We start from the raw sequence: 26,648 nt of genomic DNA on the forward strand, positions 1-26,648 counted from the left end.
CTTATTTTCCAAACCAAAAGCCTTTTAGGAACTCTGATTTACCACTTTCCCTTTTGTGGTTTATGGGAATTCAATATCATATCATGATTAAGAACATGGGCCATATAAACAGACTCAGTTCATGTTTCACCACTGTCTCTCCAACTGTGTGACCAAGGATGGGTTGCTCTCTGAGTCTGGTTTCCTCAACTTTAAATAGGGATACACCCTTGCAGAATTGTTGAGAGGAGTAAATGAATATTGCAAGGTGAAGCACTTAGCATAGTGCCAGGATATAGAAGCATTTGCTAAGTAATTAGCTTTCATTGCTTTCTGGAGGAGTCTGGTATTCTGTTATTCTAATGGATTTTGTGCAAAGCCAGCAGAAAGGAGATCCTTCTCATAACCTAATGGCAAACTCTCTCCCATCCTACTTTTCATCCTGTATCCCATCTCACCTGGAATGTGAACTTGTGTTCATTAAATGAACAGGGAATGGTTTTATTAATTTTTTCTTAGAATGCTATATTGGCATATACTTTTTTAAAAAGTCACGGAATACTGTTAATACTTTTTTTTTTTTTTTCAAGTCTAGTATTCAGAGAGCTGAGATCTCTTCCCCTAGCTTTCAGTCTGGTGAACCTGGTAGAGGAAAAGGGATTGTCAAGGTTTTTGAGGTGGTTCCTATAGGCAGTGGCCCTCTGCCTGTCCTTCCTTACAGGCCACCATTCTTCCAGGACTGAGTTCCCCTAAGCAGCATATTGGTTGCTGGGGAGAAACTGCAGACATGGAGATATACATGCTCCAGCATTTCCTTCTTGGACATCCATGCCCACTGGGCAGAGAGTAAGAGGGTCCATCATGATTTCTGGCTGGTATTTCATTATTTGTGTGTGGAGTGAGGTTAGAAAATCATGTCATAAGTAGCCATTAGAAAAAGACTTCTAACTCTAAAATTTGAAAATTTCTGCTCTTTTGGGAAGCAGCTATATAGTGATGCTCCTGATAGCAATGGTATTTTTAACAATGTTTACTGACTCTGCTAATCTCATTTCATCATTTTGTTACAGATTGATGTTCTCAAAGCGGATCTGGAAAGCGCAGAATGGAAAGTTTTGGAAAATCTTATTCTGGAAGATGTCCTCGAACAAATTGGACAGCTCATCTTTGAGATCCATCTCCACTGGCCCGGGTTTGAGGTCAGTGGCAGTGACAGCAGTGCTGTGCGGTTCTGGTACAGCCTCCTTAAAGAGTTAGAACTACAGGATTTCAGGCTTTTTCACAGTTACAAAGACTTATCTAAACCTCAGCTTTTCCTGAAAAAAGATATTTTCAATGCAAGTAGCTGTTATACTCTGGGTTGGGTGAATACAAGATGGAAATAGGACACAGGATCTCATCAAGAACTCAAGGAAATATTTGCAGCAGGGAACATGTCCATGATTCTAGTTATTGGTTTACTTGTCTAGGCTCCCACTAGCCTGTGACTTGCTTGAGGCAGAAGTTGTGTTATTAGCTTTGTAGTACATGTGGCTTGACATATGGTAGGGGAACAGTTAATACATGTTGAGGGGACAGACACAGGAGTCAACCTCCATCTGCCCAAACCCAAGCTCTATGCTTTTTGCCTCAGAGTGGAAATTCTTGTCCTTCCTCACCTCAACCTTGAAGATAATCCTCCATTTATCTCAGTTTTCCCTACAATTAATTATGTATCTATAAACCATGAGTTTACCACCATGAAAAAGAAATTATATAACATTTCTATTTTTCCTGGGTTGATGAGATCCTTAAATATGTAGCCTGCTGTTTAAAACAGGGCCTTTCATTTGCTATTCACTCACCTCGTTCAAGGATTTTCTTGTTCACTGTGTCAATAACATTCTTTACAGCCTTGTAGATTTCAATCATTCCTCCTCAACCTTTGCTGAGGCCATGCTGTGACTTTATAAGAACCACTGATTCTAGTTTCTGGGAATGCAGACACATCAAATTCTGTAACTGAGTAAGAAAGACTAGACTATCATGTTCTTCAACTCAGGATTCTTTTTATGTTCAGCCTTAAATCCCCTCTGTTCCCATGAAACCAAACCCAAAACAGAATTTGGGTGTCTTCAAACCTGATTTCTCAACTACGGACTTGCCTATGGTGTCATTATTATAATTTTTTAAAATATATTATCTCCAAGATTAAATGAGATTTTCCTTTCTGCCAACTGGCATTCATTGTAAGCCTGTGGCCTGAGGGCCAGATTCTCTCTTTTTCCTGGGATAGATACAGTGTGGTAATATCAAACACACTGTGTATATTTTATATATTTTTAAAAAGTAAGCAGGGAATGCATATTCTCAATAGTTTAAATGATCTCCATTTTTTCTGTCTACAAGAATTAGACATTTACTTCTATAAATGATTTTCTAAAATCCTATTTCAAATAAATTAATTAAATAGTGTAAAAATAAATCAAATTATTACCTTTGATATATTAAATACATCTTCTGGCATTTTCTATATCCCAAGAGAACAGTAATACATACACTGTTTAAGAAATTTTGGGAGAAAATAGAGTACTGATTACTACTAGACCTTAATTCCTTATCCCCATTGTTTTACCTCCTTATACTCTAAACATTCCCTGGGTTGGCTTTTTTGCTTTTTGCAGTGGTTTGAAAATATTCCTCAGGTGAGAAGCCAAATACAATAGAGTTATATCATCTTACTAACTTGACTTCAAAAGGGAATAAGACTTTCTGAATTAGTAGTGATGATTTTTTAAAAATATAAATGAGGTTCCTAATTCATGGTCTTGAAGATTAAGAACATTACTGAAAGCTCCCTTTGTACAGCTGAAGTTACCATTTATTCCAGATTGGTGGTACAGAACATCGACTTCATCACACTATATCTATCTATCTATATATACATCTGAAGCAAGAATGGATATACTGTTGAGAAAAAAATAAAGACAAACTCAAAATAAATCACAAACACACCCACCCACACCCACCTACTTAGGCAGCCTGTTCAATAATTATTTGTACTTATTTTGTGCTTTTTTCTAAGATTGTCCTTCATTCCCTTCATAGATAGTTTGAAATTTGTGATGAATATTCTGACTGTTGCTATGGTTTCCCTGCCTCTAGAATTATTATGCTTATTGTGTGGGCCAGGGTATTTCAACCTGAGTGTTATTTCCATTTGGGTTGGATATTCTTTGTTGGGGGAGGGAAGGAGGGCCACTGTGTGCATTGCAGGATGTTGGGCAGCACCCCTGGCCCTCACCCTGGAGGCCAGGGACACCACGAAAACAAGATAAACAAAATGCAGAAAACAAACAGTCAGAATCAAGAGCTGCTATTTACTGAGCTTACCATGTGCCTAATACTATGCATAGATTATTCCTCGTTCTCCAAACACTATAAGGAAGTCCAAGTTTTCCAATTACACGGGTAAGGAAACTCTGAGAGGTTATTTAGATTATTCTAATGGTGGAGCAGGAGTTCACATCTCAGCCTGTCAGATCCCAAAGCCCATGCAGATCCCTCCACAGGGCTGCTTCAGTAGCATTTGACAAATGCAAGGACACATTTTTGCCTTCCGGTTAGTAAATGGGAAGAAAAGTCTACTAATAAACCAGGACCAGACCTGCAGATCTGTTAGAGTGGGAATCATTTTTGTAGCAGGCAGGTTTAAACAATCTACTCAATTAAAATATGTCCACCAAATGGAAGCTTACTGAAAAAATATGGGGTCCCCAAAGCTTCTCTGACAATATATTCAGGTTGCCAAAAAGATCTTGCAAAGCTTGGAAGTGACTCTTGGCCCTGGCTGGTCCCACATGGCTCCTGGATTTTAAGGAGGGCCTAGTCACTTGGAAGTATAGCTTGCATTTCCTTTGCTTCAAATTTGCCTTTGACTTTCAGATATATGAACTCAGATGTGAATATCTGTGACACACATCTCTTAATTAACTCCTATCAGAGTTAATAAATTAATCTGAAAATACAAATTTAATAATGCTCTTATCAAATGATTCTGTTTTAGAAAAAGACGTATGAGGATGTAAAAGAGTCAGAGGTCAACCTTTAGGCATGAAGTCTGTGTCACAGTCTGAGATTAAAGTCAAAGAAAAACAATTTTCTTGTTCTCCTTTTTCTTAGAATGATTGTATTTTATGTAGTTATAATAGGTTATCAATAAATATTTGTAACTATTTGACATGTTCAAATAAAGGGAGCCAAGAAGACGTAAACAAATTTCTGTTAGACTAAAGGTCCAGTAGTCTTTGCATCAGGCTAGAACAAAAGCAAATTTATGAATTTACAGTGTTTAGTTCAAATCAGTTATTCATGTAAGCATTTCTGCTTTGGCTATAAGATTTTATTTATTATATAGTAAATACCATGCAAGATTTGTGTTTCCTAAATACTACATGTTTGGATTTTGTAGAACTTCTATTAATACCAGGGAACCAGCCTCATCATCATATTTCTCCAGATGAAAAATGAAGGCCTCATTGAAACAGATAATTCTATTTGCTACTTGACCATACAATGGTACCTACAAGCTCAATTATATAACATAATTCTCTTCTTTTAGAGATAAGTTTATGTTTGCCTTTAAGCAATAACATAATTCTTTTTTGTACTAGCCAATTGCTGGTTCTTTGTGAATTCAGTACATTTAATTATATGCTAAAATATGATTCTGTTTCTCACACTTAGAGAGGTATTTGAACTTACCACATGAAATTGTAACCCAAAGATTCTATATATTCTTAAACTGCCTAAATTTAGAAATTACAGAAATTTTTTTATTGTATTTCTGTCCTTAAGTATATCAAGCAAACTAAGTATCATCACATATCTTGTTAAGCATGATACAGGGAAATACGAGTTCTCAACAAATACCTGTTAAAACTAATGCTGTGTTAAACCTGCAGCTTCATATTCTCATAAAATATTTTAAGTTTGTCTTAGTGACTGGTTTTGTGGAATAAGATTGTCTGAAATAGTAAGGGTTTTTTTTTTTCCCTGCTAAGTTTGAATTCTAATTTAGACTTTTAATAGAGAAGCTTAGCATGTATATGACAGATATGCGATTAATATGTATCAAGGAGCTAGGTTGGTCAATGACTGTGGTCCTGAGTCCCCCAGTGGTTCTCTTCCACTGCAGCTCGTCCCTCAAGACCCTTAGACTGCCCCAAGATCAAGCAATTAATGCATAGCACAATAGGCAGTCTCCAGGACCCTGCCCCTTCCCTGTATTTAGCTTCTATTCTGCTTTATGTCCTACATTTCTGGTCATTAGATATTCACCCTAGGTAGGTGTCATAATATCCAAAAGTCCAAGTGAGTTCTATAACATTCATGAGAAACCACCATTTTGTATCAATAAAAATAAGCTATCTGTGCAAGAAAATATTTTTTAAGGGTTGATGTCAAATCAAACATTGTTTCCTCAGGGACCCCCCCTTATTGAAGGCCCCCGGTTATGTTTCCCTACGATGTCTTCTGGGCTTCCCTGGTGGCTCAGCAGTAAAGAAGCCGCCTACAATGCAAGAGACTGCCTGCAATGCAGGAGATGTGGGTTCAAACCCGGGGTCAGGAAGATCTGGAGAAGGAAATGGCAACCCACGCCAGTATTTTTTTTTTTTTTTATTAGTTGGAGGCTAATTACTTTACAATATTGTAGTGGTTTTTGCCATACATTGACATGAATCAGCCATGGATTTACATGTGTTCCCCATCCTGAACCCCCCTCCCACCTCCCTCCCCATCCCATCCCTCTGGGTCTTCCCAGTGTACCAGCCCCAAGCACTTGTCTCATGCATCCAGCCTGGGCTGGTGATCTGTTTCACACTTGATCATACACATGTTTCGATGCTGTTCTCTCAGATCATCCCACCCTCGCCTTCTTCCATGGAGTCCAAAAGTCTGTTCTATACATCTGTGTCTCTTTTTCTGTCTTGCATTTAGGGTTATCGTTACCATCTTTCTAAATTCCATATATATGTGTTAGTATGCTGTATTGTTGTTTATCTTTCTGGCTTACTTCACTGTGTATAATGGGCTCCAGTTTCATCCATCTCATTAGAACTGATTCAAATGTATTCTTTTTAATGGCTGAGTAATATTCCATAGTGTATATGTACCACAGCTTCCTTATCCATTCGTCTGCTGATGGGCATCTAGGTTGCTTCCATGTCCTCGCTATTATAAACAGTGCTGCCACGCCAGTATTCTTGTCTGGGAAATCCCATGGACAGAGGAGCTTGGCAGGCTACAGTTCATTTGGTCTCAAGAGTTGGACACGACTTAGCAACTAAACCACTACCACCACCACCGTGTCTTCTGTTCTCCCCAGCTTCACACTCCTTTTACTTTCATGGGTCTCCTGATGTGATGACTTTCCCTCCATGAGGGTAAGAGCCATGTCTGTATCCCCAGTGCCTACCATGGGACCTGCTAGGTCAAATGTGCTCCATAAATATTGCTGAATATGAATATAAAGAAAGCTATTTCACATAGGATTTTTCAGTGAAATTATTTCATCATTATCTCTCATTGACTTTTTTCTGATATTAAAAATATCTTTGGAATTTAGATGAATCAATATCTCTCATTTTGGTTAATTTAAGACAGAAGTCCTTTTCTTGACATGATTGTTTGTTACACTACTTGCAGTAATCCTCATTCCTGATTAAAGATGCTAACCTGAAGATCTTTCTTGACCCTGGGGACTTGAGAGCTATATAATAATTGAATCAAATAAATATAATAATAATTAAAGGCTCAATTATTGTTAGAAGTTATCCTAGGATACTAAACCTCAGTCTTCCTTTCTCATTCTTGTCTTTTTTTTTTTTTAAACCAGTTCCCAGAAAACAACTTTTTAGAGTCAGTGTATTAGATCACAACTCACAGTACCATGGAGAATATTTTTCAGTTTATGAGAGAAAGAAGGTATGATGATGTGAGGCTACTTCTGTCAAGGACAGGGGCTGGCTGGCATTCCTATAAAAGTGATTAAAACCACAGTGGTTTTTTAGGACAAAAAATATTAAGGTAGTTTTCCAAAGAGTAAAAAGGAGAGAGAGCATATTATGTTCTCCAGGCTATTTGACTGAAGTCAGAAAAGTCCTTCCCAGCACAGTTACCATTTGGTCTAACTCTGGTGGAAGAGGCTGTTAGAATGTCTTTAGTTACAGGTTCTGTTTTACTAAAGGACAAAATAAACACAGTCGATTAACTACCTCAGAGAAAGCAAGCTGGAAGCCACAAAAATCACAACACAAATATGACAATTTTAAAATACATAATTAAGTGGCAGTATGTAGAGGAAACAGGATAGTGGGATGAAGGGAGAAAGATTCTGACACTGCTGCTAACTAGCTGTGTGATACCAAGGGATTCATCACCCTTATTGGCCTATTTTCTTATCTTAGGTCGGAATATTTGGTTTCTAAGGTTTCTTCTAGTTTAAAAATCTCATTATTCTAAGATTTTTGTGATTAGAGAAGGCTTAGATGGTGGTTAGGTAATTTCTTGATTTATGTGCTATAAAAGGCAAGTCTTAGGATAAATTCAAGAGAATCCAAATGATATGTTGATTCACAAGAAAAGGCCCAGATTAAAGATGAATCCATTATAATGGCTCTCCAGTCATCAAGTGAAGTACTCTTAGATAAAGTACCTTTTTAGGTAACACACTTAAGCTCCCAAGGTTCTAAAAACCAGAATGTTTCAGACTGTATTTGTTTATACTTCTGTGTTTTTAGAATGCTCTAACAAAGTGGCAACATCCAAAGATACTAGATTGAGGATGTATTTTCATGGTGATCTTTCTGTAGGTATTATGTGTGAATATATATACACACACTGTGAATATACACACATGCACATACCCATACACGTTTATGTATATATATATATATATATATATATATATATGAATGCCCAAGAAAGAAAAACCTGCAGACACAAAAAGTTCAGAGGGATCCTAGAACCTGAGAGGTAGCAGGAACCTACATTGCAGTGGTCTTAAGAGTTCAGTATACCAGTGAGGGCCAGGGGCCTAGAGCATTAGAGATAAGGCTTGTTGTTTGGTGGGACAGGATTGGAGCCGATACCTGGAGCAGTGGGACCTTTGGAGGGTGAAAGTCTCAATGGAAGAGGGTTCTAATGAAGGACCTCTATCCCCCTTCTTCCAAGCACAAGGAAGTCTACCTTCCTGTAGCTCTGGAGAAAACCAGTTTAAGAATTTGAAACCTTCAGTCTGTTTAAGAAACTGAATTTGTAATCACATGGTTTGGAAATCCTTAAGTGAAAAATTTAGATAAAAAACTGGTTCTAGGGGATGATGCCTCAGAGCGATCTTGTGGTAGGTCATTAATTTTATTTACCCACTGATCAAATAAATATTTGATAACATGAATTTTGAGCCAAGTGTTATAGTGGAATCTTCTTTCCTTTGGCTCTTCTCTTCTTCTTAGGTTCCCTTAATATTTGCCTCGTCTATACTGTATTTCATCAGTAATTTTATGATCCATTAAGAAAAAATGCTGCCAATTAAATTATGACACATCATTAAGGTATAGCTCTATTTCAGAGATGACAAAAATGAGAAAAATATGCACTGTTGATGAAGAATAGCATCAGTGTTCCCTAGATCTCTTTGAGACCCAAAGTTAATACTGCTGATGGATATTTTGACCTGGATGGCACTTCACACTTCCCTCTCCATTCCTGAATTCATTATGGTTCCCTAATCATCCACTACTTTCTTCTGAATTCTGTATCTCAGTAAGGGGCACCATCTCCAGGTAGTTCTCAGTCCACATTCTGTTTCACATTCTGAGAAACAGTGTTTTTCAAGTAGAGTCTCTATAATTGTTGCTGGTATTGCAATTCTTACAGCTACCATTCAAGGGTTTGTTATTTCACTGTCCATGTTTTCTTCCAGGTAATTAATAGCTAAGAACATCAACCAGCCTCACAATGCATCCTCAAAAATCACTCTATACTTTCATACTTAGAGAAGTGCTTGTTTGATACTACTCCATGTTCCTTATCTTAAAACTGGCTCCTTATTAAGGACAAAGTATTCCCAGCTTGTGCTTCACTATGTAAATATTCATTAAACTTTCTACCAAAGCATCATTACTATCCTTAACTTTCAGGAAGGAAATCTGTCCTGGGTGTGAGAAAAGGTTGCAGTGAGGAAAAAGAGCCAGATGGTAATCACTTATTTCCAGTCACAGTATGATCTTGAAATTTTTAATGCTGGAAAAGAAGCCCACACATTTGTGTACTCTAAAATAGGTGCAATCAAGACTCAGTGGCACCAAGTGAATAAGTATGGACTATGTTAAAACTTATTCTCTGTGCTCTGAGGGCACTGGCTTGTATTTTTGTCACTTATTTAGGATAAGCCCATTAATATACTATACTCACCTTTAAAGCATCATTACTCCCCAGAAAAATCAAAGTGACAGTGAAAGTCGCTTGGTCGTGTCCAACTCTTTACGACCCCAAGGAGCCCAGGGAATTCTCCAGGCCAGAATACTGGAGTGGGTAGCCTTTCCCTTCTCCAGGGGATCTTCCCAACCCAGGAATCAAACCCAGGTCTCCCGCACTGCAGGCGGATTCTTTACCAGCTGAGCCACCAGGGAAGCCCAGGAATACTAGAGAGGGTAGCCTTTTCTTTCTCCAGGGGATGTTCCCAACCCAGGAATTGAACCGGGGTCTCTTGTATTGCAGGCAGATTCTTTACCAACTGAGCCCAGAAAAAGGACTCATTTAAAATCTGCGAATGGTTTAATCTGGTGTCTCAGAGTTGAGACTTCAAAGGAGAAACAAAAATTTTGATAACACTTTCTACAAAAATGCTTTATTTAAAAATACCATCTTTTTTTTTAAAAAAAGACAACTTTTATATACAGTTCCTTAGTTTAGAAACAGTTAAAAACACAATAAAATAAACTCAGATTTAGAAGTTATGATTTGTAACATACATAATACTGGTCCTGAACAAGACAGTTCAAATGTATGATTAATTCTTTGTCCCATCACATTTCAATAATTCACATTTGTTAAAACCAGTGGTTGGGACTACAGAAAAGCTTCTGATTGAATTTTTTCCTGTTCAGGAAATGGCAGTCACCTTTCCCAGCAGATCAAGAGATAGAAATGGCAGCGGCAAGGCAGTGTATTATTTCTTTGAGTGCTGTGTCCAAAATATACTTCTACCGCTTTTCTCTTTATTTTCTCGTTTGAAATTTATATGTGGCTATAGCACCTGGTCATCTATACCAGGTCTTTTTAAATTTTAATGTTTAAAAATGGAAGTTCGAAGGGCACGGAGCATGAACTGCTCTTGGTAGCGTAGGACTCAGAGCTAATGGTCCTAGGATATCAACACTCAACAAGATTCTGGTCTCTAGGTCAGCAGTCTGAGCAGCTTTGAGCCAATCTTTTATAGCATGGCACTGAAATATTTCACGCTACATTCAAACATCTGACATAGATTTGTAAAAAAGAAAAAAAAAAAAGGAGAAATGGCTTGTCAAACTAAAGTGCTATTAGCTACTATGTTTAAGAAGCTATCTTGATTTCACAATCTGAAGTTTTAAAAAAAATTTTTTTTAAACCAATCACAGTCCCTGCTTCTCAAATTAGGAACCCTAGTCATCTTCCCAGAGTGTCAATTTTACCCAAAGATTTGGAAAGAAGTTTAACATTTTTCTAATCTTAAAAAGTTCTTTTGAATATATTCATAAGCAAAATCAGATTAGTTTTAAAGATAAAACATACAGCTTCAAAGAAATGACAAGCTGACATTTTGAACTATGTTCTCACATCCAATCTCCTATGAGGAGTATTTCAATAGTAACATTTGTGAAACAGTGACCTAGGAGACCCTGATTTCTGAAAGTATAGCCAGGTCCTTACTGGACAGTAAATACAAATACAACTCATTCTCTTGAGTTCCATTTTCAAAAATAATGTAATTCTCTGATTATATATAGTCCTGTCTATACTGATCAAGAAGAGAGCCAAGGAAAGAACTCTGGACTGATTTTTATTTTACACTGTTTAACAATTAGAGGGATGCTCAAGTCAGAGAAGATTGCTGGCTTACAACTAAACAGACACTACATAAGTAATAAAAAAATAATGGAACTCCTGAATCCAAAAGATTAGAATTGACCCATGGAAAATAATAGGAACAGTAATTGTGGGTGGTTTTTATCCTTCTTTCAGATTCACATTAAATCATATCATCCCTGTTCTTTCCTTTCTTTTGAAGAGGTAACCCACTAGGGATTCCTTCTCATCTCCAAAAAGATCCTTTTAGTACATCACGGGGGTAAACCCAAACCACCTGCCAATAATAACCACTTGTCAAATGTAAAGTCATTCTCTGTATAATAACATCTATAAAGAACAAAACAAAACTGCTAATGAAATTATATGGGCCAAATTTACATTTTTTTTTAAACAATGGTTCAACTATTTCATAAGGCCATGTAAGAAAATCATAACCTGTAAATCAAGTTGTCATCCAACACCTTTAATAATTAAATATAGTTAAATATAATATTGGATCAAAAATGATCCTAGATAGTTTAAGGATTAATCCCATTAATCCCACAATTTAATGAGACCATCCCAACCACAAGTTATGACTTTAGATGTTTCATGAGGATGCCACACTGCACCTATACACACTTTATCGTGAGCTTTAAATCTACTGTAGAGTTTTGTGGTCTTCCAGTCCCAAATGTTTAACTTTCCATTTCCATCTCCTGAAATCACATAGCTGTAATGAGAAGAAAAATAAATTCAAATAATTCAAGCACCTTAAAATGGTAAACAAGATGAGGAACAGAGAAAGAGTTTATATTTCTTACTCTAACATAAAAAAAAATCAATGTGACTGTATAATACTTGAATAATAAGGTAGTATATAAAGCAGTCTAAAATTTAATCTTCTATCAAAAAACCTCCCCATTGAGTGACCAGTCTTAAGAGAGAAAAATTACTTTCAACTTGGAAAACTGGGAGACCTATGGGCCACAGTGAATGCAGTATCACAATCACTCTCTAAGACAGTCAGAAACAGTACGGGGGTCAACTTCACACACATGTAAACCATGCAAACACATGGAGACCCATTCAACTGGAGTAGACTCTACCATCTTTGTAATTATTTTTGGCTCCAAAAGCTTCTGAATATGTCGAAGACTCATTCAGAGGTAGGAGTCTAAGTGCCAATTAACAGGCTAAACATACAAGGTTACAGAAATTTCTGAATAAATGATACCCATATATTTTAGCTAATAACAGTGGAATGAATACAGAGTTTCACTCTTAGAAAGGCTCTAGGCTTCAAAAATCTAGTGTGACTGAGAAACATTCAGAGGCTGGATTTGAGGTTTTAGCACAGAAAAGCTGTAGTGAAGTTGATAACTTCAACCCCACAATACAGGATTAATTCCTCTGGTGCTCATTAAATCATAGCAATATAGTGCTTATAGTCCTCACAGCCTTGCTTAGAAAAGCAGAAGGAAAGACATTGCCTATATGGACAGGGCATTATGTGCTTAAAGGGCACAGAACTAACTAACTAATGTAGAGAGATATAATGATGAACTTAAAAAAAAAGCGCCAAATATAACTGTCTTAATTTGTTCTTGTTTTTTATCTGGCATTTAGACAATCTGAATAATTCTCATACAGTTACATATATAAAAGTGATTTGTATAGTGTTGCTATTTGTATGGTAGTAGTTTATATCATCATATATGAATATGGGAATAAATGAGAAAGTTTAAACTTACCTCATGTCTGGTGAAAAGTCTACTTGACAAGCATAGCCGGCTACCATATGGCCCTTAAAAATTTTCTTCTTATTCAATCTAAATCTGTTCTGTGCTCCAAAAATTAAGATTTGGTTGTCCATTGATTGGCACGCTAGCCATTTCCCTGTAAATTCAATAAATGAGACATTTTAGAGGAAGACTGAAAAATTTAAAAATACTTTTATTTAAGTAGGTTCAGTCATTAATATTATTTCGTTCCCAACTACTATATAACAATAGGAAAATAAATTTATCATACTGCCTGTGAAGTGTTACAGATTTGTTCAAAGTGAGAAATATTTGTATTTTACAGAGTAAGGGATTTTGCTCATAAAATCTTGTATCATTTAGCATTTCTCCTTGAAAAGCTTTCTTCTGTTTAAATAAGGATATATAAAACCTCCCAGTTTAACTTTAATAAAACAAAACTAAATTTTATGAAATGAAATGAATTTGTAGTAAATAATAGAACCATGGAGAGAAAAAGACTATTTGTGTTAACTACGGAAAGAGGAAAGATGAACTCCAGGTGAGAAAACCTAGGATTATTAAATAAAACTGTACAAAGATATGATCAAAACAATCTTTAGTAACTTAAGTAAAAAAAAAAATTTAGTAAAACACTTTTAGTAATTTTAGTAATGCTGTAGTAACACAATGCTTTTTAAAAAGTTTTATTGAAGTAATAGTTGATTTACAATGTAGCATTTAATTTCTGCTATATAGCAAACTGACCGATATACATATATTCTTTTCCATTATGGTTTATCAAAGATATTGAATATAGTTCCCTGTGCTATACAGAGGACCTTATTGTTTATCCATTCTATATATAATAGCTTGTATCTGCTAATCCCAAACGCCCACCCCCTCCCCCCATGCCCCTTGGCAACCACAAGTATGTTCCCTATACCTGAAAATATGTTTTTGTTTTATATATATATTCATTTGTGTTCTATTTTAGATTTCACATATGTGTTATATCATTTAGTATGATAATCTCTGTTGTTATTTAGTCACTAAGTCATGTCCGACTCTTTTTGAGACCCCATGAACTGTAGCCCACTAAACTACTCTGTCCATGGGATTTCCCAGGCAAGAATACTGGAGTGGGTTGCTATTTCCTCCTCCAGGGGTTCTTTCTGACAGAGTCTGAACTTGCATTGAGCCACCAAGGAAGCCCATGATAATATGTAGGTCCATCCATTCTGTGCAATAGCGTTATTTCATTTCTTTTTATGGCTGAGTAGTATTCCACTGTATATAGTACTACATCTTCTTTATCCATTCATCTGTCAACAGATATTTAGGCTGTTTCCATGCCTTGGGAATTGTGCAGCCATGAACACAGGGGTGCATGAATCTTTTCAAAATACACTTTTGTCTGGGTATATGACCAGGAGTGGCGTTGCTGAATCATATGGCAACTCTATTTTTAGTTTTTGAGGAAACTTCATACTGTTTTCCATAGTGGCTGCACCAATTTACATTCCCACTAATAGTGTAAGAGTGCCCTTTCCTCCATACCCTCTCTAGCATTTATTTATAGACTTATTTAATGACATCCATTCTGATTGGTGTGAGGTAGTACCCCACTGTAGTTTTTGATTTGCAGTGCTCAAAGAGTTAGTGATGAAGAGCATCTTCTAATGTGCCTATTGGTCATCTGTATGCCTTGTTTGGAAAAATGTCTATTTAGGTCTTCTGCCCATTTCTTGATTTGGGCCACAGTGCTTTTAACTCCCCAGGATTCACCAAAACCACTAGCATCTAAACTGCAGTATCTTTGCATCCTATATATTATAGATATGATAAAGGATGACCCTAACAATGTTCACAGTCAGACTAGGTAAGTGGCTTTGTTCAAGATGGGCACAGTATTGGTGACGGATGGTTTAAAAATACACTGTATGAAATGTAGGTGCACAAATGTGACTGTATACAACATGGTGATTATCAGAAAGGCACCCTGTGAGGTTGTTCTCATAAAAATCATAGGACACTTGGAAAGTGTCCACGGATTTGCCTATGGTAGATGCTTCGACTGGAAGAGCAAACTCTTTCTTGCTCCCTTGTCCTTGCTCTATTTTCATAGCAGCTACATGAGCTGACAGTGGCTTTGCTGACCATGCTGCCCAAACATCGGGTCCTCCACTTTAATATCCTCATGTAAAATTATATCAGTATATCTGTAGTACTTGTACTTAAAAGGCAATGAATTACTGAATAGAAAACAGTATTAAGCAGACTTATCTTTTTAATTTTTGCCTGAGAAAATCTTTCTCAGGTGAATTGCTAAGGTGTGCTCATATAAGGAACCAGAACAAAATTACCTATTCCCCAAAAGAAAAACAGCTCACAGTAAATCGCCAAATGAGTTGCTGAACATGATTCTGTTGGAAGAATTGTGAAAAAAAAACAACAACCCTGATTCTCAGATGGAAATCCTTAGATGCTCGGGTAATGCTGCAAATCATTGTTTCTTTTATTTTTACCTTTTTTTAAAAAAAAACAAAAAACAAGAGAATGGGTGAGGTGACTCATAAATGAAAATCAGTGATTATTTCTAATATACAAGTATGGCACTGTGACAGACTTTCCCTAGGAGGGAATGGTCAAGGCTCTTTTGAAAACAGAAATCACACAGTGTCTTAGAAGCTCATTTAAAAACACTGTATCTACTAACTCACCATTTGGAGACAAAGTCACTGCAGGCATTGAGTGCATACTGGGTTCTGCTATATACTTGAAATCCACAGGGATATCCCTAAAAATTAAAAATAACATATCAGAATAGTAACTTTTAAAAGTACTTTTAGAAGAATAATCTCTGAAACAAAAGAGATGCTCTTGAAATTATAAAGTTTCATGAAACTTCCTGGAGGAAGGAAAACCACAAAATGACATTCTATTATTATAAAGCTTTTACTTATACAAATGACTTTCCATGATAATTACAAGTGTCAATGATTTAGTTTTCTACCATGATTTGATTTTAACTTTGCCCTTTATGTTAAAAAATAATCTGTTATTATAAGTTCTTTAATAATGAACTCATCTAAAAATGTACCATGGTAGACAGAAGCAAGATGTCTGAGGCAGGCCTGCAGGGAAGTATTCTTTTACCTGCCAATCAACCATCACTTAGCACTCTGCAAGGTTCAAGTGCTAAAGAGCCTTCAGCAATGCAAGTAGATGGCAGGCAAGCTGTACAGGGATCTGCAAGCAGGTCAAACCCATCCAGAAATCTCATAATTTCTGGCAGATTAAGCACCTGGACATCTATTTTCAGGTTACATGTAAAGTATTCCAAATGTATACAGTGTAGGCGAAAAAACATTAAACATTTTTTCTTGTGAGAATAAAAGAATAGTTACAAAATAAAAAAGAATAAAATGAAAACAACAAAAATTCAAAACTAGTCACCTATATCAAAAACCATCCAAAGTTCTAAGTGTCTTTTCATTTTTAATACTCTCCATGATAATAATAATAAAAAAAATTTCAGTGGTTCTGAAGGATTTTGATCTTGCTGCTTTTCATGAGACATCAGAAATGGTTTTTTGTAGAATAATGTGTGGGGAATGTAATCTGATGAATAATACAGAAAGTTGCTGCTGCTGCTAAGTTGCTTCAGTCGTGTCTGACTCTGTGCAACCTCACAGATGGCAGCGCACCAGGCTCCACCGTCCCTGCGATTCTCCAGGCAAGAACACTGGGTGGGTTGCCATTTCCTTCTCCAATGAATGAAAGTGAAAAGTGAAAGTGAAGTCGCTCAGTTAGTGTCCAACTCTTAGCAACCCCATGGACTGCAGCCTACCAGGCTCCTCCATCCATGGGATTTTCCAGGCAAGAGTACTGGAGTGGGTTGCCATTGCCTTCTCTGATAATACAGAATATAAAGCACCCATTTCAATTTCAAACTATGGTTCAAGTTCAAAGACTGATTAATTAGAAAACAACAATGACAATAATAATAATGTGCCTTTAAAGTAAGGATCTTCTGTATCCATCTATCACCCTAGAAGAAGTAAACAATTAGAAAAAACTTCAATCACAGTCTTTGTTGGAGGAAAACATTTTCTGGTATAACCTGAGGAACAGTAAGATTTATCAAATCTCAAACCCTTTATACCTCTAAATAACAGTGAGAAGTGACTTCAAAATGATCCAAGTATATTGAGACGAGCTTCAATCTTAAAAAGGTTCAACTGCTTTTCCCTTCTCATATTTATTATTAGTTGATAATTTTATAACATGATTTTAAAAAATAAGAGTATTTTGTAAATTAAGTTAACAATACTTCAGGTTCATTATCAACCCGTGTTTTATGAAAAGTAAACAAAAAAATTTAAATAGATCCCTTATTCAAGGACTCTTGATACAATGAGCTCTACAACAAGAGATTCTCTATATAAAGAATCTGAACACCTATGAACTTCACAATTACTAGTAAAAATGCTAGGTATAGTTCTATTTAATAATATTATATTCTAATTAGAAATTATAAATCAGCATAATAAGCTTGTAATATGCCACAAATAGGGCTTCCCTGATAGCTCAGCTGGTAAAGAATCCGCCTGCAATGTGGGAGACCTGGGTTCAATCCCTGGGTTGGGAACATCCCCTAGAGGAGGGCATGGCAACCCACTCCAGTATTCTTGCCTGGAGAAACCCCATGGACAGAGGAGCCTGGCGGCCTCCAGTCCATGGGGTTGCAAAGAGTCGGACACGACTGAGTGACCAACCACAGCACAGCACAGCATGTTACAAATACTTTTCAGCCTGGAAATGAAATTATCAGAAAAAAAAAAAAAAAAAAAAACCCAACAAAAATGTATGACATTTTAAAGATAAAAGAATAGTGCCAACCTCTGAAATTTTAAAAACATTTTAACAAAAATAAATGCCTTTGTTAGAAAACATGCCTATGATAGCTCATGCAATAGGATACCACAGGATGCTCAATATCTAATTACATCTCCTGTTCTCCTTTAAAACTGTGTAATAGTCTTAGTTTGTATGATATTGTTTAAGAAAACCAACTTTCCTTTGGATAAACCAGGAGGATCGATATTATGCTAAGTGAAATAAGTCAGACAGAGACAGACAAATACTATATGGTATCACTTATTTGTGCAATCTTTAAAAAAAAATAAAGTCAAACTCATAGAAATAGACAGTGGATGGTGGCTGCCAGGGGATGGGTGGAGGGGTGAGTAGGAAATTAGGCAAAGCTAGCAAAAGGGTGCACACCCTTAGCTGTAAGATGAATAAGGTCTGATGTTCTAATGTATACCATGGTGGCTATTGTTGACAATACTGTACTGCATAACTGAAATTTGCTAGGACAGTACAAACTAAGTGTTGTCACAAAACAAAAAGTAAATATGTGAGGTGATGGATATGTTAATTAGCTCAGTGTGAAAGAGCTAATTAATTCTTTCACACTGTATATCAAATCATTATGTTGTATACTTTAAATACATTATAATTTTATTAATACCTCAATAAAACTGGTGAGAAAAACAGAAAAGAAAATCTCTAGAACTAGCTTGATCTGAATTTAAATTCTGGCCCTTTCAAGTTTCATGGGAACTTGGGTAGACTACTTAATGTATCTCAGTTTTTTATCTATAAAACAGGAAAAGCAAATACAGCTGTCTCATAAGATTACTTGCCTATTACATAAAATAGTTCAGGCAAAATGATTAGTGTGCCTGGGACACAGAAAGAGCTCAATAAAAGTAACATCATTAATAATTATGACAATAATGATTTTCTTAGATATCTAGTCTGTGTGCCAGGCATTGTGCTGGTGTTGGAGACAGATGGAGAGTTGAGGCAGTTCTTTCTCTCATGGTTAAGAACTCGTCAGGATACAACATTGTAAATCAACTATACGTTACCCCACGCCCTGTAAAAAAGAAAGGAGCTTGTCAGAGAAGAGGAATAAATAAGCAAGCACTATTAATAAAAAGCTGTGGGAAGCGAAGGGTTCTTTGTGTGGGATGATAGAGAAGAGGCACCTAATCTCATGTGAGGATTGGTTAGGAAGGTTCTAATAGCAAGTGAGAATTGAACTGAAATCTACAGGAGGTCATCATTCATAATGAAACAGTATTTTGACTCTTAGGAGTATTTCTTAAGTTCTGAGAAGGAAAAAAATACCTCTTACCATTTAATTTAATCAATATTTTGCTGACCAATGCTCTAATTTAGGAAACGCTCACAAGTGTTCTAAAAGCCCTGTAACTGGTGTGTATCATTTAAACAGTTAACAATTTACTACTTCACATTTTCAAATGAAGCTGAAAATACCATCTGAAGATACAAACACCTGAAAGTTTAAGTATAATCAAACTGTTAGAGTACATAAAGCTAAACTAAGTACTTTGTTGTACAAATGGTCTAAGGTGGTCCATATGAAATGATGTCTTAATCAGCATGTAACATCATTTCTGAAGTAGGAAAGATCTTAGTTAAAAGACAGTCTCAAATCATGGACCTTAAGAATATTGCTAAGATTTTAAGAATAAATGCGAAGACTATGTATATAGTAGTCAACTCTCCATTAACTGGAGGTAATGTGGAGGGAGTGTGGGAGAAACTGCAGTTAAATTACATTAAATCTTCAATTACCCAAACTGTCCCCTGATGTATGCAGGGATGTTCTCAGGTCCTTCTCTGGCGGCTCAGACGGTGAAGAATCTGCCTGCGGTGCAGGAGACCCAGGTTTGATCCCCTGGAGAAGGAAATGGCAACCCACTCCAGTGTTCTTGCCTGGAGAATCCCCATGGACAGAGGAGCCTGGTGGGCTACAGTCCATGGGATCGCAGAGTCGGACATAACTGAGCGACTAATTTTTACTTTTCACAGGTCCCCAAACAGACTCAGTTTCAGGAGGAAACTGATGCCTGTAGTTTAAGACATTTTACTTCCTACAGCAGAACAACTTCTGGGGGTAGAAAGACACTTTCTAGTCCCTGAAGACTGTAGCCACAGTTCAGCTATGTCTTACAAGTAACTGTAAAAACAAGCTGGGTTCCAACCAAACATTCACTCTGACAAAAAGATTACTATGTAGTACTTTGAAAATCAATTATAAAACATGATCTATGATAGGCACTTAGTGACATTATTATTTATTGACTTCAGAAAAGTGTTTTTTTTTCCCCTCTAGGAAAGCATAATTAACCAATATATTCTGGTTATACTCTACGGGTAAAACATTTGTATTCTACCATTATAGGCTATGAACAGTAGGACATAAGGATGATGACCTGGGGCAATTTTTTGAATAATCAAAATGCAGATGTTTAAAAAATCAAGAGATTTTAAAATAGTTTCTTATTTTCTAATGATAGGATCTTATACTCAATCCCTAGCATAAGCAATACAATCTCTATGTTTGTCATCCCTACTTTTTGCAAAGATGAATAAAATACCTAATACAGAATGTAAGACAGCACTATATAAGCTTTTAACTAGTATAAGAAAAATGACTCAAAATACATATTCTTTAGATAGGTTATCTAAAGACTATGGAAAGCAGCATGCCTTAACTTTAATTTTCATTTTCTGGACACTTGAATAGTTAAACCAGTTTGATCGACAGGCCAGAGATCACAGTTGTGAAAATATTCAGATTGTTGTGTATTATCAGACTTTCTCTTTGGCTACAAAATTTCAAGTTGTTTGCTTTATATAAATCAGATTTTTACTGATAAAAACTTACCATTCCCAAACTCTTAGGCTCTTATCATCAGATGTGCTTACAAATCTCCTATTCTCATCGACAAAAACAATGGTGTTGACAGCTCCCAAATGCCGATCATATTCCTGCACAATTTCTCCACTTCGAATGTCCCACTGTATATCAAATAAGGGAAAGGGGAAAGACAGACGTAGAGCAGATTTATGAAAACAAAGGTGATAATCATGATAAATGGAGAAGGAAAAGAGATCTCCAATATCATCTTTTTATACATTTACTGCTTTCTGCTAAGACTAGAGCATCAGCAGACCCTAAAAGCAACAAACATTAAACAAGTTACTATTCCTTATTTCAGTCCCTGATACAATGTAAAGCTCAGGAATCTTAATAAAAATATTGTGAAAAGACTTACTTGCACAATCTTCTTATCAGACATCCCAGCCACAAAGAGATTTTGCTTATCTTCATCAGGATTAAATTTGACACAATAGGGCACTTTTCGGTTTGTAAACCTTGATATACACTGTCCTAAAACCAAAGACCCAAGTTAAAGTAGGTAAAATAAATTTGACCATTTAAAGACAACCCCGGAATTAAGATCTAGAGATAAGAGATCATTTCCTAATAAATTTGGAGAAATGGCAGCCTGTTTGTTCTTTACTGCAAACTGCATTGTTCCTTTTCATGAATTTTTAATGATTAAAAATAATATTTTAAAAAGTAAATCTGTATCATCAATTGTAGAGCAGATGAAACTCTCCAGGTAATTAAAACATGGAGTAAAGAGTTGAGGACCACTGTCAAAGAGGTTAAGAGTATGGGGTTTAGCATTACAAAGACCTTGGTTTAAATCCAATTTGACCATTACTAGCTGTGTAACCCTGGAAAAGTTATCTCTTAAACCTCAGTTTCCTCATCCATAACAATAGTAGTATTTAAATTCATAGTGAGTGATATTGTTAGGGCTGAACAAGATACTGCATATAAGTGCTTAGTATAATGCTTGGTAAACAGTGTTCAATAACTATTAGCTATTTTCTTTATCCTTAAAACTCAGTACGATGAAAGATGGTTCTCTGATTATGTAAAATTATACTAGCCACAATGTGCTAATGTAATCAATATGTCTGTGAATATATAAAACCAATCTGCCCGTGGAAGTTTAGACCTACATTTTAACAAACTGGGGCAATTAAATTTAATTCTGTTCATCGTGTATTTATTGTGCTTCTATTATTATACAATGCAGCATGGTAGGTTATGTAGAGGATAACTTAAAGATCAATTAAATAGTCTATGGAAAATTTCAAATTTCCTTATCTACCAATATGTTTACTTTATAAACTGTATTTCGTGGAAAGGAATTTCATACTGAAGGAGCTACTTTTACAACTCAATTTCAACTTTATAAACATTTTGTGGTATTAGCTGATGGCCAATGATATGAGAATCAGCAGTTAGAGAAGGTACCATTTTGGCACAGAAGACCACTCACATTGTTCCATTTAAAAAACCTAATTTCTAAGGTGAATGTGTGTCAGTATAAGTGAGCTCTTACCTGTCTCAGTGTCCCAGAGCTTAAGATACCTGTCATAAGCTGCGCTGAGGAACTGTGTCCCTGCAGTGTTAAAGCAGATGTCCCTAACAGCTTTACTGTGACCTAAAGGCAAAGACAACAGAAATGGAGGTGAGGTGAAGTGTCTTCATTTAAAATATAAGCACCATAAGGGAAACGGCATTAAACAGTGTCTTCCGAGCCACGCTGTGAGTCAAAATCACTGGAATTCTACCTCCTGATTTACTGACTCAGAATATGTTATGTGTGGGCTACAGAATGTAGGTGTTTTCCCTCCCTTTGAAAAGCTCCTTAGGTGATTCTGATGCATAACATTTAGGTAAGAATCAAGAGAAAAGATCTAACTTTGCTTTAAAAAGTCTCTCATGGCACTCTCTTAATAATGTAATACATAAAGCTGATGACTGGTCAAGAATCTAAGGAAACACAACAGTCCAATTATTGCCAATGAAAGAGAAATGACTGGTGACATTTTAAACATTCACGCTGAAATTACTAGCCAAGCTGGAAATGAAAACAAAGTGACCTAAAGCCAATGTTCATGAAAATTGTGGCTTCTGTTCAATAATTGTATATTTCTGGGATTACATTACTGAATTTCATAGAAATGGATCCAGCATCTCATGGACTAAACCTTTTTAAAAACAAATACTAACTACATTTAGTTTTAAAATGGCATTTGACAATAAATTAATTTCAAGGTGCTTTGCTTAGAAATCAATCTTACTGGACCAATCAACTCTTTTGAAAGTTATAGGGGTAAATAAAATGTTACTAAATGAAAGCAGAAACTTTCCTATTTTTTACTATCCCACTATGACCAAGACAATTGTACAAAATGTGCACGGCACAGATGGTCAACAGGGGCCCTAAATCACCACCACTGCTGATGACCTCTAGTCATGGCATGCAGGCATCCTTTCCTACAGCAGGAGTCCTGGGCAGAGCTGTTATCATCTTTCTAAGTAGGAATTTTCAGTTTTCCAGTGAAAAGCAGCAAGAGTGGGGGGACAAACGAGGACCAAATCCCCTACATCACAGGAGACATTCGGTTCCCTGTATGCTGTGGAGAGCCTTCCCAAAGTCTTCTGGGCTGCCCTGACATCTCGGGCAGTATTTATTTGTGCAGTGAGGCCCGAAAATCGTAACAAAGCAATACAGAATGGACTTCCTCTTAAATCTAAAAACAGAGCCAATATAATTCAAATATTGTTTCATTTCGGTATAGTTAATTTGGAAATGTAACCAGTCTTCATGCAAAATCTGACAATCTACCAAAAGTCTGCCACAAAGCTGTCCTCTTTTTGGTGTTCTTTCCTTCAAGTTCTCTTAACCTCTTCTTTTTACCTGTGTTTGCAGCCAATTCCCAGCTTCTCTTCAAAGCTCGACATCTGGCTATCTAATTGCTTACAAGACATTTTCATCTCAATATCTCAAAAGCAGCTCAAATTCCATGAGTCTGAAACCTTATCATCTTCCTAAGATGTATGGCACCACCATTCAGCCAGCCACCTGGGAGTCGCTCTAGATTTCCACCTCGCTCTTTTTACACTCACTTCTAGTTACTAAGAGCCACTGCTTTCAACTCTTTGTTGTTCCTTTCCTCTCTCTCTGCTGCTCTAGTTCTGGCGCTCATCATCTCTAATCCAGACTAATGAAATAACTTTGTAAATCATTTTCTTGCCTCTAGGCCTGCCCCATCAAAGCATCCTCTATACTGCCATTGTGATCTTTGAAAACTTCAAATCTGATCATGATGCTTTCCTGCAAGAGCCGTTCAGCTGTTGGCTTCCGAAGACCCCCGAGATAGACCAAAGGTCTCTCACACTCTGCCCACCTCGACTGCTGATCTCCCCTCTCACCGTATTCCTCGCGCTTATGATGCTGAGGTGCAAGTGGTTCCCTCAATGCAGTTCTCATATCACTTCTGCTACAGCTTCTGTTGCTCTCTCTTCCTGATTCTTTGTTTATATGGGAGACTTACCCCTCCTTCAACACTCACTCAAGTCTGTGAAGGCTTTCCTTCACATCAGGAGAAAATCAGTAGTAGTAAAATTACTGTTGATGATGTTACTGTAGTTTAAAAAGTCTTTCCAAACAGATTTATAGCCAGAGAGAAAAGAAATATTACCAATAAATGTTCGCAGACAGCGCCTGTCTCCATAAACCTCCCATAGCTGGAGGAAAAAAAAAACAAAACACATAGAAACGTTAAATTTAATACAAGTCTTTGATAAAATGACAACTTTCAACCACTAACAATTGTCATATGCCAGCTATGTGTGTGTGCATATCTGTGTGTGTACAGGGAACTTAACCAAGGCATTACATATTATTAAACACATTGTTTGGTGCTATTGCCTCAGATGGTAAAGAATCTGCCTGCAATGCAGGAGACCTGGATTCGATCCCTGGGTAGGGAAGATCCCCTGAAGAAGGGAACGGCAACCCATTCCAACAGTCTTGCCTGGAGAATTCCAATGACAGAGGAGTCTGGCAGGTTACAGTCCATGGGGCCACAGAGTCGAACACGACACTGAGTGACTAACACTGTCACTTTTTGTTTTTTTCACTTTTGGTGCTATTAGTCTGTGTTACACTATCTGGACTATACACATACTCATGCGCATGTACACACACACATACACACTTTAAACTCTGAAATTAAGAGAACTTAGATGGAGCTTATACAGGTGCTTTTCATTTTCTTCTTCTGTATTTGACATTTTCTGTGATGAAAAGTTTCTATTTATGTAATACTATAAACTAGCTTTAAAAGAATTAAATCTTATTAAAACTGCCATGTTATAACATTTTGGTACTGAAAAGTTTTTTTTTTTAAACTCTTCTGAAGTATTAACTATTACAGAAGCTGTAATGAGTGCTTGCTTTGGCAGCACATATACTAAAAGCTGTTATGAAAATGAAGATCTAGGCTGAAATATAACAAGCTCATAGATCTCATTACATCTAAAGTGAATTAATACAACAGTTTTGAAACTACCTTTATTCTTGCCTGCCTCAAATCCAGTCCTGGACAGTGTTGCCAGTGATCTGAAACAGAAAGCACTTCCTGGCCACCCAGTGTTTGCAGGGTAAAGCCTTGGTTCCCGCAGCACACCAGAAAAACACGTCTGGACCTGGTCCCCTGTTATGACTGTAGTCACTCTATGCCGCTCAGATTTAGACTCGAGCAGTCACAGAACCTGCAGTTTTCAGCACACACGATGCCGACGCATTCTGTTTACTCCTCTCAGACATACTCTACACTCCCCCCCACCTCTTACTCACACTTCCTATTGGGGTATGCTTCCTCTCTGACATCAGAACACCTCCTCTACAAGGATCATTTACAACATAATGAAATGATCACCGTTAAGACCAGGGACAGTGCCAAAGTAATTTTTTATCCTCGGGCCCTCGTACATAATAGGTGCCTAATAAATGTACATAAAGTGTACCCAGACATGAACTCAACTGAATTCTATGCTGTTCTAACTAGGCAAATAGAAGGCTTTAATCTCAATTAACATAGTCTGTATAAATTGAAAGTTAAAGGAAATGAGTCTTGCTACTCCAAACTGATGGCCTGTCACTTTAAACCACTAAGTCAAGACAAATGCCTAAATTGTTGCTCTCATCAAAAAATGCTACCTTTATATTAATATATTGTTACTACCCATGAATTATTTACAAAGGATAAAATTTTCATGAATCAACTTTCCAAGACCACTATTATAGGGTTGATATTTATTGACTAGTATAATGATCTGGACACAGAAGACATACAAAAGATAAAAACCATTCGACCAGCTTTAAGTTTTTAAAAGGCTTTTCCCATATCAAATTGACATGCATTGGCAACTCAGTTTTTTTTTCTACCACACACTATTGCTGAACATCAACTAAAGGTAGACCTTCCCAAGACTATATAAAGTGGGAGAAGAGGCTGGGAGCAATTCTGCTACTAGCATTTGAAAGAAAAAAAGAGTGAATTATATTATTTACTCTCTAAAAATGGGATTTCTATCACATATCCTTTCTACCTCTAAGGTACTGAGGAACAAATGAACTCAGTTACATATCCAACACCTCTATAAAAATGCATTATTGGTGATTAAATATTCATGCGCCTAAAGCTAAAGTGAGTGATTATGTTCTAATCAGCTATCTAAGCTTACAAAGAGCCTAGCCAATTGGACTACAAAGCCATATCTGAATCAACATGTTTGGAAGCAGTTCATAAACTGCTGCATTCACAGGGCTTAAGAGAAAATAATTAGCCTCTAATTGCCTAACAAACTCAGATCTATTTATAATTAAGCAAATAATTTAACCAAAGCACTAGCTTTGTAGCACTAGCTTTGTAGTTTCTACTCTATTACTGAAAACTCACCTTAATTTTACAGTCCATGGAACAAGACAGCAACAAATGGCCAGAGAGAGGAAACAATCTGACTGCACTGACACCCTGTAAAAAGGTATTACAATTATCAATCAGAAGCATTCA

General features: G+C 36.6%; 2 protein-coding genes across 6 annotated transcripts in view; one reads left to right on the top strand and one right to left on the bottom strand.

Moving 5' to 3' along the window:
- METTL24 (methyltransferase like 24) overlaps positions 1-24,937 on the top strand; it is a 138,046-nt gene extending 113,109 nt beyond the window's left edge. For 4 of the 5 annotated variants that reach the window (XM_070449970.1, XM_070449969.1, XM_070449967.1 and 1 more), the window contains one exon: positions 1,050-10,565. In XM_070449970.1, coding sequence (XP_070306071.1) covers positions 1,050-1,364 — 315 coding nt within the window. In that variant the 3' untranslated portion in view covers positions 1,365-10,565. Of the gene's footprint in view, positions 1-1,049; positions 10,566-23,828 lie in introns of those variants that run through there. The other variant, XM_070449968.1, reaches the window with a different exon arrangement.
- Positions 11,047-26,648, bottom strand: part of CDC40 (cell division cycle 40) — a 42,517-nt gene continuing 26,915 nt past the window's right edge. The window contains exons 8-15 of the mRNA XM_020899997.2: positions 26,535-26,609; positions 24,270-24,315; positions 22,121-22,222; positions 20,975-21,090; positions 20,584-20,717; positions 15,536-15,612; positions 12,825-12,969; positions 11,047-11,803 (exon numbers count right to left, since the gene is read on the bottom strand). Coding sequence (XP_020755656.2) covers positions 11,626-11,803; positions 12,825-12,969; positions 15,536-15,612; positions 20,584-20,717; positions 20,975-21,090; positions 22,121-22,222; positions 24,270-24,315; positions 26,535-26,609 — 873 coding nt within the window. The 3' untranslated portion in view covers positions 11,047-11,625. The remainder of the gene's footprint in view (positions 11,804-12,824; positions 12,970-15,535; positions 15,613-20,583; positions 20,718-20,974; positions 21,091-22,120; positions 22,223-24,269; positions 24,316-26,534; positions 26,610-26,648) is intronic.

The sequence above is a fragment of the Odocoileus virginianus genome, chromosome 19, assembly GCF_023699985.2.
Source record: "Odocoileus virginianus isolate 20LAN1187 ecotype Illinois chromosome 19, Ovbor_1.2, whole genome shotgun sequence".
In the NCBI taxonomy this organism is placed as follows: domain Eukaryota; kingdom Metazoa; phylum Chordata; class Mammalia; order Artiodactyla; family Cervidae; genus Odocoileus; species Odocoileus virginianus.